General features: G+C 39.4%; 1 protein-coding gene across 1 annotated transcript; it reads right to left on the reverse strand.

The window, feature by feature from the left end:
* Positions 1–6,300: 6,300 nt before the first annotated feature.
* Positions 6,301–12,244, reverse strand: LOC139731467 (UDP-glucuronosyltransferase 2B20-like). The gene is made up of 4 exons (XM_071642352.1): positions 11,417–12,244; positions 10,594–10,825; positions 8,645–8,864; positions 6,301–6,586 (listed from the first exon to the last, which is right to left on the reverse strand). The coding sequence occupies exons 1-4, from the start codon at positions 12,242–12,244 to the stop codon at positions 6,301–6,303; spliced, it is 1,566 nt and encodes a 521-aa protein (XP_071498453.1).
* Between the last annotated feature and the right edge of the window lie 1,199 nt (positions 12,245–13,443).

Genomic DNA, 13,443 nt, shown 5'->3' on the forward strand with positions numbered 1-13,443 from the left:
CTGGCACGTAAAGTTTTCCTCTTTTTTTTATTTCTTATTTCTTTTAGACTGGCCGTTTCTTCGTTTGTAATGTCGCACTCAAATGAGATATTCTAGGCTCAAAATATATGACTGCAGTGGAAGAACTGAGTGGAAGAACTCTCACAGCATTCTGTCATGCAAAACACAAAAATGTGTTGATATCTTCCTTCATATGATCTCGCAATTTACGAAATCTGTTTCCAATGTTGATTCATACAGGCAGCTACCGAGGAGGGGGCGTGTCGAATGCGAGGTGTGGACGTGACGTCACAACAATACTGTCCTGCGTGCATGCTTCGCTCTTGAGCCTCGGTGCATTTACGACTTTGTCGAAAAATCTTGAATATTGCACAAAGATACAAAACGGCCACTTCGACTTTCCTGTATCGGTTGCCAAAATACTCAAAATCTTATTGATCTCATTTCATTGTTCCTCAGCTTTCGTTCAACGACATCACCTTATTCGGTATGTTGTAGTATTGATTGCACGATATGAGCACTGCATTCATATGAATTAGGATAGGCCTATACATGTATACTAAATAAAGAAAGAAGTACAGTAGAATATTGAAATAAAAGAGGTCAGTGAAATTAATATGTTTTCATACCTTAGACTGCATGTTTATCATGAATGCATTACTATAAATGTCCATCTGATTAATATGTGTGTACATACACATATTATTGAATACAGTACAAGCACACACACACACACACACACACAAACCTCAAACGTCTACTATACAGCTACAAAGTATTGTGTATATGGATTATTGCCAAAACAAAATTAATACAACATGTAACATGTATGTGTGATAGTTAATACCAGCAAACACTTAATTCTAAAATAGATTATAATTAAAAAATGATAATGTAATATCAATATTGTTTTGAGGCGACAGAAAGATAATCATATTTTGATAGAAAACATTCAACTAAATTCAGCATACACTGTGAATTTAGAAAAAAAAACAGACGTAAATCCAAAATGACATAGCTATAGGGAACACTCAAAACGCACACACACACACACACACACACACATGTGGTGAAGGTACTCTTGCTCATGGACAGTTTTGGACAACATTTTATTGGGTTGTATCATTCTAATCATCCCAGCAATTAAAATTTACGCCTCTAAATGCCTTCTAAATGAGTAATAGTTGCGTCTGAACTGACTGTGGAATGGAAAATTACCAGGATGCCGCCATAATTCACATTATCGCGGGTAAACGCCTGTCATGCCAAACGAACAAAGACGATGCATGCTCAGATTTCGTGCCCGGAGTAAACACTTTTGTTCTCACACACAAAAACAATGCAACGCACCAATAAGTGCGTATCGAATATGGACCACCATAATGGTTTTCATGTTTTGTGTCAACTGAAGCAGAAACCACGGAATCCCATATTAAAAAGAAGAAAAGAAAAACTTCGCTACAGTGGGAAATGCATGTGTCAAATCAAACAGCACGAGCATGGTTTCTGATTACAGGGGCGGATCCAGGGAGGACCGCAACCGGCGCACGCCCACCCCCCCCCCTTTATTTTTTGTTGAAACAAAAGAAATAAAAAGAAAAAAATGGGGGGGGGAGGGGTGCGTGCGCCCCCCCCCCCTTTAATTTTGTAAACACGCCCCCTCATTACGGAATTCCTGGATCCGCCCCTGCTGAATATCTCCATTGATTCTATTTGTTTTATGAACTCATTAACAGATACACACTGATGTAAGTCATATCGTCCTTCGCTTTAATATGTTATATGTATTTTTGATATACTGTACTTCTCTCGTGTTTCCTCATTTTTCCTTTCCTTTCTTTTCGTCTTTCCCCATTGCGCTTAGACGTTTAGAAACATTGTTTTAAAGGGATGGTATAGTTTTGGTTGAGATGGGGATTTACGTTAAACTTTTTGTGAGTTGATTAGAAACAAATAGCATATCATTCTATAAGAGGAGTGAAAAGTTGATTTGATGACAATCAAAACAATTTTGAAATGGCTGAGATATCCTAAAACAAAGAGGTCCTAATAAAAGATGGGACCCGCCTTTTATTAGGACCACTTTGTTTTACTTTGTTTTGAGATATTTCAGCCATTTCAAAACTGATTTTCATTAATGAACATTAACTCCTCTTAGAATGGTTTGCTGTTTAATATTTCATAAAAGTGTTTTTTTTATTATCTCGCTAAAGGTTAAAGCCCGAATCCACATCTCTACCAAAACCATACCATCTCTTTAAGAGCGTTACAAATGCAATGCATTATTATAATGTTATTATTATTATCATTATCATTATCATTATTATCATTGATTTTTTTAAATCAATACAACTGTAATAGAATCAGACTGAAAAGAAGTTATTCAATTCACTTCTCATAACTACTAAATGAGGGACATAAAGGAAATCAAAACCCAAAGAGAAATGTGGATTAAGTGAAAGCAGCAACATCATAAGAACACATGACAAAGTTTGAGGAAAATCTGACAATCGATGCAAAAGTTATGAATTTTTAAAGTTTTCTGCTCTACTTGGGGTAGAGTTCGCTTATTTTTGATATTCCTGTATGATGTTAAGGTATCATTTTTTTTCAAGCAATGTGAGTCTGTGTATTATCATCGCCAAAGATTAATATTGCATTTCTACATTTATATAGAGTATTGATATTGCGTTGATGTTACGATGTAAAAAGGAATGTCCTTGGTTTGTTATTTTGTGTTTGCTGAATTGTTATATTTTGCCATTCTGTTTCAGGACCCCCTAGGATAACAGTGTGTAAACCACTGATGTGGCTACCCTGGGTAAAGAAAACTGAATGAATAAATAAATAGATAAATAAATGAATAAATAAATAGATAAATAAATGAATGAATAAATAAATAGATAAATAAATAAATAAATAAATAAATAAATAAATAAATAAATAAATAAATAAATAAATAAATAAATAAATATGGACTGTACCACGGTACATGACAAGAACAAGCTTAATCATTATCTATGGTTGACAATCACAGCTATAATAAAATGTGTCATTTTTTTTTCCTGTGGGACAACGGGTTAGTTAAACAGGAAACCAAAGCCAAGTATCAGTGAGGATTGAGTGAAAGCAGCAATATTAGTAGAATGCATTGAATGTGGAAAATCAGAAAATTCGGTGCCGCCATCGCTGGAGAAGAAGGCTTCTACAGTTTATGACGTAATTTTGAACGAAAATATGTTTAAATGTATTTTTTTTCACGGAAAAATACACATCCCATCGATTTGCCGCTGACAGTTATGTTATGGGTAATATCATTCTCTCTGCCTTCTGACAGAGTAAGTAAATAAGTTCTCTTTCATTATGCTAGAAAAATTAAAGGTGTGTTCAATTGTCTTTATATTTTCTTTGTATTGATGTTCATAATGACATCACCGGGTGTAGTGGGCCTAGCCTCTTTTTCCATCAATGACGACCGAAATTTTTAAAGATATATGACTGTTGAATCGATTTCCCGATTTTCTGAAGCTTTCACTTGAAGTGTTCTATATGAAAATGCTACTTTCACTCAATCAAAGTTAAAGGCCGTGTCACACCATAACGCGGGCTTGAGGCGAGGAGGTAGTTTCCAGGACGTAGAAGATTTTCAGCGGGCGAACAAGAATGTTTGCAATTTTCATTCATGCCTTGTCATACCGTACGGGGGAACTTCTGCGGCTTGACTTGCGGGAAAACAAATTTACTCCAAGGAGTTCTCCGTAGTTGGTCCGCACCTGATAGTATCTAGCGCGTAGTTGCCCGGAGGTGCTCACGCAAGTCCGATTTAACCGCAGCCAAGTTTTGAGCATGACCAAAACTTTTTCCGGGTGAGTCGCGGGAATGCCCGTAGAGGTCCACGCAGAACGCCAGTAGGAGACCCTTAGCGGCAGTACTTCCCAGGCAATTCCCACGCAGGTACTTCGCAGTCCCGTATGCACCCAAGATAATGAAATTCTGTGAGATTTCAGCCATTCCATTAGAGGAATTCCTTCACTAAGTTGTCAGCCCCCACGCGACTGGTACAAAGGTCACACAGTATACTCGCAAGCATAACGCGTCCAGCAAGTAAGACACATGCGTTGACTCGCACAAATCCTTTTCCGCCCTCATGAATGTCCGGTATGCTAGAAAATCCCTACACGTAACAAGCCCGTGTAGCTTGCCCGGAAAGGTGTGACAGGGCCTAAACACGGTTGCGGGTAAAAAAATATGCGTGCGCACCTTCGGGCGACTACTTTTGAGATACATGCTAGGTACTGTCATGTGCGGATATCCACGGGGACCTCCGGGTAGTCAAAATTGTTCTTTGCAAGTCGCACGCAAGGCTGGTGTGACACGGCCTTTACATTTTCGGCATTGGTTTCCTTTAATTGAAATTATTGACATCATTCCGGACGGACCGGCATTTGACTATGTAGCATACTAATGAAAATAGTCCCTCATTGGTAGACTACTGAGAAAGGACGTGCTTTTACCAAAGAGGAATGTATCAGGTTGTTCATGCCACTAGGGGGCGCAATATCATTCTGAAGTTCCCCATTGGTAAACTACTCAGAAAGGATGTGCTTTATTACCAAAAGAGGAATGTATCAGGTTGTTCATGCCACTAGTGGGGGCGCGATATCATACTGAAGTGTAGGTACATGGTAGGCCCTATGTACCGAGACCTAACAATGGTTAGGCTCTCATTAAAACGCACCACACCCCTATTTACCCCCTTTTATTTACATTGGTGGGAACCTCAGTGAATGTCAATTTACACGCAGTATTGTTTGCCTAATCACTGATGGACATTGACTTGCCCGAAAATATAATCTGGTAACAACAGAAATGTTTTTAAAGAATGCATGCATGGGTGTGAAAATATAGAGATGTCCAAAGAGGTAAACAATAAAAGGAATTTTTAAAAATTGTGTTTATTGACATGTGCAATGTGTACTGACGATGATGAACGAAAACAAATTTGATTATAGTATCAATGATACGTACAATTGTTCTACCCAATCAAAGGTCTTGGACATTGGTTATTTCTACCACTTAAATATCTTCGCTGAGAATGGGAAGTCTAGCCGAGCTTCTTCTCTCTTTTTTTAAGTGTTCAGACGGTGAAACGGTATGCACGGAAAATGAAAATCTGGGAAAGAGCGCCGCTACAGGCTGTACTTCTACAACACTAGCTTGTTATAACGATGTTTTCTTGTATACGATCTCTGACAATGTGTTTTTTACACTTCACTCTACTTTCATCCTTATTTTGTCCTTATTGAAACGTAAATCTGTACATTGGGCGACTCTGCGAGATTAGCGGCGGGTCAATTTCTTCATTAAAACAAAAGACTCGTGCGACTTTTCATTCCGTAGCATGAGCATTACGTTTATTTTCCATTAGAAAAAAAAAGTGTTATTTTAAACTTACAACTCTTCATCTATTTGAAATATACGTAATTCTTAAATGTTTCCAAAGTAGAATGGATCTTTTGCCAGTGTGACGGTTGCTACTGAGTCTTTCGATACGCCATTTTGAAATTCGTATCATTTATCATCTTTTCAATGTCCTACTTTTGTGACATCTAGGCAGCACATACATTATTGATCAAAATATTAGAAATAACAATTTTTGAATGAATTATCCGAGTGTCCTCAATTTCTCTGCAGAATGTTTCATAAGTATTTCATATTCATTTCGTCATCTCTTATAATATCATCATTACTCTCCGTGGCAAATAACATTTAGGGGAGCCTTCATAATAGATAAAATGGTTAAAAAACTACGTATTGCATGGCCGGCGCCACGTTTTCAAGGAGGGTGGGGGCGCACTTCCGGTTTTCATGAGCTAACAAAAAAACAAAAACAAAAAGAAAGAAAATGCCTTCAGCGCAACTTCTGGTGCCATGGTCGAGTTTCTTGTGGAGGCCCGAGCCCCGCACCCGTTCCGCCGGCCTTGCTTAGGTATTTATATACAAACTCAACATTCATTGGGGGTTGACCCTTTTTTAATCTTAGCCTAAAATTAGACTTTTTGTTGCTTTTTTTTATGCATGGATGGTGGCATACACACATTCATTTCCCCCTCTCTTTCTCTTGCGCCAAGATTGAGTAAAACGGTCAATTTAAGTTTTGTTTCAGACACATTGAATAGTATTATATTATGTCAGAATATAACTTGGACGTGAAACGATGGGGTGGAAAAAGTGTGATCATATCTTTATAAGGTAGAATTATTAAGACAATGTTAGGAGAGTTGGACATTTTGAAAAACATTACTCTTTTTTCTGCTTTGTCTTCCCATAAACAATTCGCAAAAGCAGGGACAATACACAACGCAAAATGAGAAATAGGAAGATTAGCATAATAAGAAATAAGGTAAGATATAACGCTAGTACGTCTATCATGTAATATTGGACTAACGACAGCTCAGGTCCTTTGGAACGCAGATATTCTCCGCCATATTTGATCACGTGTTCAATCCAGTGCGCAGCTCGATCACGTGGCGACAGTGGTTGGTCGTTCATGATTGCTGACACATGTTTTGCTGTCCTTGCATACCTATAGACAAATTGACATACAAATCAAGCATTGTTATTCTCATCATATTATGAGTATCCTGAAGTTTACTTAATTCCTTCCATATTCGAGATGACTCTAAAAAATAGAGTAGGCCTACATGATAAATCACGTAACAACTTTAGGCAAAAGGGAAAAAAAGAAGAAAATGGGACATGTTACAGATAATCTGGTCTATTGAGGTTCTACTTGTTTTAAGAAATTACATCATCATAGTTGCAGCCACATCAGTAAGTAATCGGTAAGTCTCAAAATTATAAGTTTTACATAACCATTATATATTTGTTAGCTGTGAAATGAAATCGAAAAGAGAGACTGATCTCGTTCACGTCATTTTTTTTTTGCGTTGTCAAAGTATAGCCTGGTGTAATAGTTACTTTTTTCGGGGGAGGGGGGGGGGGCAGAGGAGGTATTTGCTAACGTATTCGTCAAAACTTGATCTTTGTAATCTCTGTCTATGATTTACGATAAAGGCTCGGTCACAAATACCATTACATTAAAAACTGCTGCGAACGCCGTACGAACGATTCTTAGACCATTTCGTAAGATCTTCTTAAGAAGGCCGTACGAAACCAGTGTTCGTAGACAGTTCGTAGATCGTACGTAAGTGCGTAGCCTGGTCGATGGTCTTGTCCAAGATTTTTTTTTTAACTTTGTACGAAACCCTCTCTTCGTAAGGCAGCCGTACGAACGTCGTACGAACATCGTAAGAACTACGCAAGAATGTATTGTCGAGAGACAATTCTAGAAGCCTTAAATTCTTACGATGACTGAGGCCTCTTACGTCTTTCGTAAGAATGTCATACGAACGGAGATTCGTACAGTGTTCTTACGAACAATTCTTCGAGTTTGTAAGGCGTTCGTGAGGGACTCGTAAGACGTAGGTACACAATTTGTGCAACTGTTGAGTTCAAATCCTCACTCTGTTCAAAGTGTTCGACCAGAAACCATCTCTGTTAAAAATTGGACCAAAAGGGAAGGCAATCAAAGGGAAAAGGGAGAAGGGCAAGAAATGAAAGGAGGGAGATGAGGAGGAAGGCGCGAGAGGTGGAGAGTTGGAGCAACAACCTCAGGAAGACATGACGGACATCAGAAGTGACAGGGAGGAGGAGTTTGAAGATTACGAAGAAGAGATGGAGAAAAATTTTCGACAGGACACGGCAGCGTCTTTTTAACAACCCCGTCTAGATATACACAAACAATTCGTAAAATCTTCTTACGAAGGACTTGAGAGTGCAGTGAGTTGCACGTACAAGGTGCGACCATCATATGACAAAAACAAATCGTAAGTCTGACGAAAGAATAACTCTTTTCTTACGAAAAACGCATTCTTACGAAAAACGCACAAATTCTAGGGCCATTGTATAAGTGAAAATCATTTCGTTTCACTAAATGGCCTTAAGTTGTTCTTCCGAATTAAACAGCGTTCGTACGAAATTCGTAAGAAGGCCGAAGAATCTGTGCCCCATCTACGAATCTCTACGAACTCCAGAATTCGTACGAACACTGACATTCGTACGAAGGCGTCGTTCGTACGAACCTTTGTGACCGTAGCTTCAGTCCATATAAGTCGCCGAGAGAGTTACAAGCTGGCGGTATACCTTACAGTTGCAAAGTAGGCCTAACTATTTCCACATCAGGATGTTGTGATGTAGTGTTAAAATCGATGGCAAAATTGTGAGGAAATGAGACATCTCCTCGTATAATTCTCTAACATATGCAGTTGGCAAAACTTTTGATATAATTCTGCAAGTGTTCTATATAACATCGGATTTTTATGAACCGTCTGCGGTTCCAGTAATTCTGCCAAAAATGCGTGTTTTTTTCTGTCATACAGTTTCCTCATTTCGAGAAATATCGCCATGATAAATGAAATTTAAAGTCTTTTACCTGAAAACTTGTTATAAAGACTTATAACATACTCGAAGATGATGATCTAACTTGGATGATAATAATGATAACAGCATGTCAGTGATATAATTGTTTATTGCATTGTACATGTATATTTGTAGGACAGAGGTATACCAATGTTTAACGAACCTTGGATCGTTGATGACGTCATTCAGAGCTTCATAAATGTTCTCAGCAGTCAGATGCATCTTGTCAAGCTGTCGTCCGATTCCTCTCTTCTCCACCCTCGCTCCAATGTCGTACTGGTCGCCTTGGAGAGGAAAGACCACGAGAGGTACCCCGTGGTAGCAGGCCTCCTGGAAACCGTTATTCCCGCCGTGGTAGAGAAACACTCTGGTCTTTGGGTGGCCTTCGTTACCAGAGTCAGGAAAGGAAAATCGTGGCGCTCAAAACGATTTGTTTTCATATGATGTTGCCTTTTACTGCTATTCGTACCACTTGTGGTGCAAGAAATAATAGTGGTGAAAAAAAGAATATTTCTGATACAGGTTTCCTGCTTGAAAGAACATAGTGTTCCACAGTGTGAAACGCGATGAGAAACAATGTGTGTACACAGTGTGAAATCTCTTCACATCGTAAAATTCGAGCGTTTCACTGTGCAAACACAATATGAATCATCCACAGTGTGAAACAGAACATTTGGATCTAACATGTCAACACAATGTAAAAAAACCACACCACAGTGTGAAATCATCTTTACACTGTTAAGTTCAAGCACTTTCAAATATAGTCAGCTATGCAGACACACTGTGGACACACTGTGGAACGCCGTGTTTTTTCCAGCAGGGTTGGCGCAGCATAAAGCTGGAAATCATAACCACAGGATTCCTTAACTCGTTCCCTCAAGTGCTATTGAGGAATGACAATGAAGGTTGTTTCGAGGGCAAAGCAATTGTAAGATGACTACTGTACAATCTACTACACGCAGATGAACACATTTCTTTCACCCTCATAAAACAGTCCTTTAAACATGTGACAATTATTGATGGACTTTTGCATTCAAATTCTATGTTCATGATACAAATCGTATCTTGTAAGAGAAAGTAATCAGGTACCCATTTATATACACCTGTGTCGAGAGGGAAATCGTGGGTGATAATCATCTTGTCCAAGGACGTATAAGCACTGCACTGGACTAGAACTCGGGTCCACTGATCGGGAATTAGGAGTATGGTTGGGTGTTCATAATACCGGACACCTAACGTTTTTCTATCAATAAAAATGTGAAAAATCTCACAATTTGCCTGAAATTTTACTCACGTGTGGAGAAAATACTCGGGATTCACAAGCGCGCACTGAAAATGCGATCTGAGGTACGCGCTATTAGATGGCGGCTTCGAACGCGTGGGGTGTCATTTTTTCCGCACTCAGTTGCCCGCTCATTTCAACCGACCACCCTGACAATATGTATAAAGGGCACTTAAATGCGTTTTTTCGACAGACCGCTGTTTTTTTTCTAGCCGTCATTTTTTCCCCAATAATATTTGAATATATTTTGAATCCTTCGATATTACTTTTGAAGGACTGTTTGATGAATTTGACTTGATTTTCATTAGAAAACTTTTCATCGTAATTGAAATAAATTAGATGAGTCGGTTTGTTTTTTCTCATTCATTTCTCGTTTCTGCATCAACTCGTACGGTCGTAGCGGGCGACAAAATGTTTATGTCATGTGTATGTGTAACGTGTGTGCACGATCGTACAAGCGGCGGTGACAATTTTGCGGTCAAAATCGTCAAATTTATTACGGAAGGATACTCCACATCTAACAACGAGTCAGCAAAGGTAGGCCTAGTTATATGTAGTTACACGATAAACCTTATTCGATTTTGCTAAATTTCGGTAATTTAGAGGGAATAGTTAGTTGTTTTCGCCACATTTTACTCGGTAGCGTAGCCCAGTGAAGAATCGAACACCGTTGCGCGTAGTCCCATGCGTACATTTTCTTTCTGTACGCGCAATGCCATTATAATGCACGGTCGGTCGTTATAGACCCGGTCGGTGGGTTGAACACCTACCATACTAGCCACTATGCCACGGTGCCTCTAGAGCAGAACTGTGCCCATATTTTTTCTTACCCAGCAAATCGTTTTGAGGAACCCAAGGTGTCGTAAACACGTTCGACGGCAGCTTCAGGTTCCCCACGTCTTTGGTCTGCCAGATGACTTTTTGTGGCAACCGGTCGAAGGCTGTGACGAACATTTCGGCAATCTCCGGCTTGGTCCGAGTGACGGCCTCGGAGAAGTACGTCCCGAGGGAGAATAAAATGACGCCATCGTCACCAGAACTCTGCATGATTTTTTCGAGTTCCTACGCAATGAATAGTAGAGACAAAAGACGTGTGAGAGGGGGAAAGATGAGGCAATTATTTCGTCGCCTCGTAACCTACAGGCCTTCCACCTTCTTCCACTGGAATCTAAGTAATGAGACGATTTTTATTGCATGCATTATTGTTCTTTTACAAACCAGTAGGAAAAGTTACATAATCACCCAATCTGACAAGCAATATGGTTGCACGTGTATCGAGTATAGTGCCATAGAGCTATGGATGAACTATCAAATATGAAAGTTTGGAATTTCTGAACACATGTCAGTACATGTAGGTGTATAAGAAATAAGAATAGGGTCTATAAGAAATAAGTATAGGGTCTAAGGTTAGGTAACATAATGACAGAAAATGTCTTATCGTGAACCATTAATTGCACTTTTCTTCTGACATGGTACTAAACACTACTCGACAAAACCATATTTGTTCGGCGGTTTGAGGAACATTTGAATATTGACTGTAATAATTTATATTTGAGTCCTGATGACTATCTTCAAAGTGGTTGTTAGTCAGGGTTTAGTACTTGGTCAACATGGATATTATTACTGTTCGGGATAACACGTCTTTAACCGTACCTCACTGAGCTGTTTCGCCGGCCGGGCCGTTAGGCCGCCCACGGGTATGAAATTTGGGTTCAACGGGAACGAGAACTCGGTGGAAAAATCCGAACTTAACAAGTTTAGATCAAACTCCTTGTAATAGCTCCACGCGTAAAACCTGGACTCGTCCAAGCCAATGTCTCTTGCTAGCTGCATGTAATTTTGCAGTGACTTATATTTCATTAAGATATAAAACCCGACGCATTGCAAGGTATTTAAGAATCTCTGCGAAAATGTCATGGAATCCGTAAAGCCGAGGCCCATTTCTGATTGGTAGGAAGGGTTGAAACTCGTTCCAAACATGAAAATAGACATTCCTTGTGGTGTGAATGGATTTAACGACACTAATTTGATGTCCTTGTGGAATTTACGCTCTAACACCCGTCTGATCACCGCGGCACAAGGCCAAGTGATGTCCATGACGATAGTATCAGTATCTTTTAGACGCATCAACATCGATTCGTCTGTGACAATATCTCTGCAATCCTTGGACATGTTCACCAGAAACGGAGACAATTCCATAATCTGGCGAGTAGGATCAACAAACGCTAGCGTGTTGAAACGCTTGAAGGTGTACCGAACCTCCTCCATGGACTTGTTATGATGCTCGAAGATGGCGAACTTCATGTACGAGAACTGGGGATCACTCGCCCGCTGATCGTAAGCTCGGCTAATGAGGCTCGTCACGTTGTGTCCTCGACGAACCAAGGCTTCTGCGATGGAGGCACCAGCCAAAAAGTGGCTCCCTTCACCGTACATGTTCGACATAACGATATTGGCGCCGAAAACGTCGGCGACACCCATCAAAAACACGAAAACGCAAAAGTAGTTATGCATGCTGAAAGTTTTCATGTCTCCACATCACAGAATTTTTTTTTTCCGACAGCGCTCATCGAACAGCTTATTTCTGTCACAATCGATTTTCGACACCGCCCGTCGTCCAGCTTTTTGTAGACTTCTCCATTTCTACTACACATTTTCCTATAGGCCAAATATCTGACGATACCCTTATCTGGATAAGCCTTTGAACAAACCCGGCATCAATCGATTACAATGGACATCCTCGCCATAAAATGCTTGCCTGTGTTTACTCTGTACTACCTCTGTCCTGAAAGACACTCTGTGTGACACTCTGTGTCGGTCATGGACTACCCATGTCTTATATAATGAGAACGGTCTTATGTAATGATTTGTCTGGAGGCTCGTGAATCCTCCGTGCAGATCTGGGGACCGTTTCATGAAACTTTTTGTCAGTGATTTACACTGACAACTGTTAAAAGCTACTGAAATCCTTGCGTCTGATTGGCTGATAGCAAATTTGTCGGTGAAAACCTCCGACGAACTCGTTGATGAAACGCTCCCCTGGAAGCGTAGAAAAGAGTCGAACATGCAGGAATTTGAAGGGGCACAACTGTATAACTTCATAAAGGAAACCGAAACCCAAATTTAAATATGGACTGAGTGAAAGCAGCAAAGAACATTTTGCAGTAGTGAAAGATCGAGGAAACAATGATTCAGAAAAAAAAAACTATGAATTTTTAAAGTTTCGATGTCGCATCGCTGTACCAGAAGACTACTACAGTTCGTGACGTCATTGCAGACAATGATATAAAGAAAATACCATGAGAATTCTATTTAATCTAATTTTTCCATAAAAAGTACACATTTCATCGACTCGTTACTGGAATATGCCAAGGGTAATACTAGTTACCCTGCTTTCTGTGAAAGGTAAGTCATGTGCTCTTTCATCATGCTACCAAAGAAAAGTGAAAATGTGTTGAATTTTATTCATATTTTCTTCTCATTTTTGCCCATGGTGAAGTGATGAATTGAAGAAGTCTCTTTTTCCAGCGATAACGGCACTAAACTTTAACAATTCATAACTTTCATATACATATTTTATATATATATATATATATATATATATATATATACATATATATATGAAGAGTTTGTTCGCAAAAACCGATAAGTCCATTTTTGAAGATTTTGAAGTACGGTCT

The sequence above is a fragment of the Diadema antillarum genome, unplaced genomic scaffold, assembly GCF_040938485.1.
Source record: "Diadema antillarum isolate AM-2024a unplaced genomic scaffold, OU_Dant_1.0 seq00000375_RagTag, whole genome shotgun sequence".
Classification (NCBI taxonomy): Eukaryota; Metazoa; Echinodermata; class Echinoidea; order Diadematoida; family Diadematidae; genus Diadema; species Diadema antillarum.

Coding starts and splice junctions, on each gene's coding strand:
- LOC139731467 (XM_071642352.1), bottom strand. CDS start 12,244: ATGGGTGTCGCCGACGTTTTCGGCGCCAATATCGTTATGTCGAACATG. Junction 8,865..10,593: donor TCCTCAAAACGATTTGCTGG/GTAAGAAAAAAT, acceptor CTGGTAACGAAG/GCCACCCAAAGACCAGAGTG. Junction 6,587..8,644: donor GACGTCATCAACGATCCAAG/GTTCGTTAAACA, acceptor ATTTGTCTATAG/GTATGCAAGGACAGCAAAAC.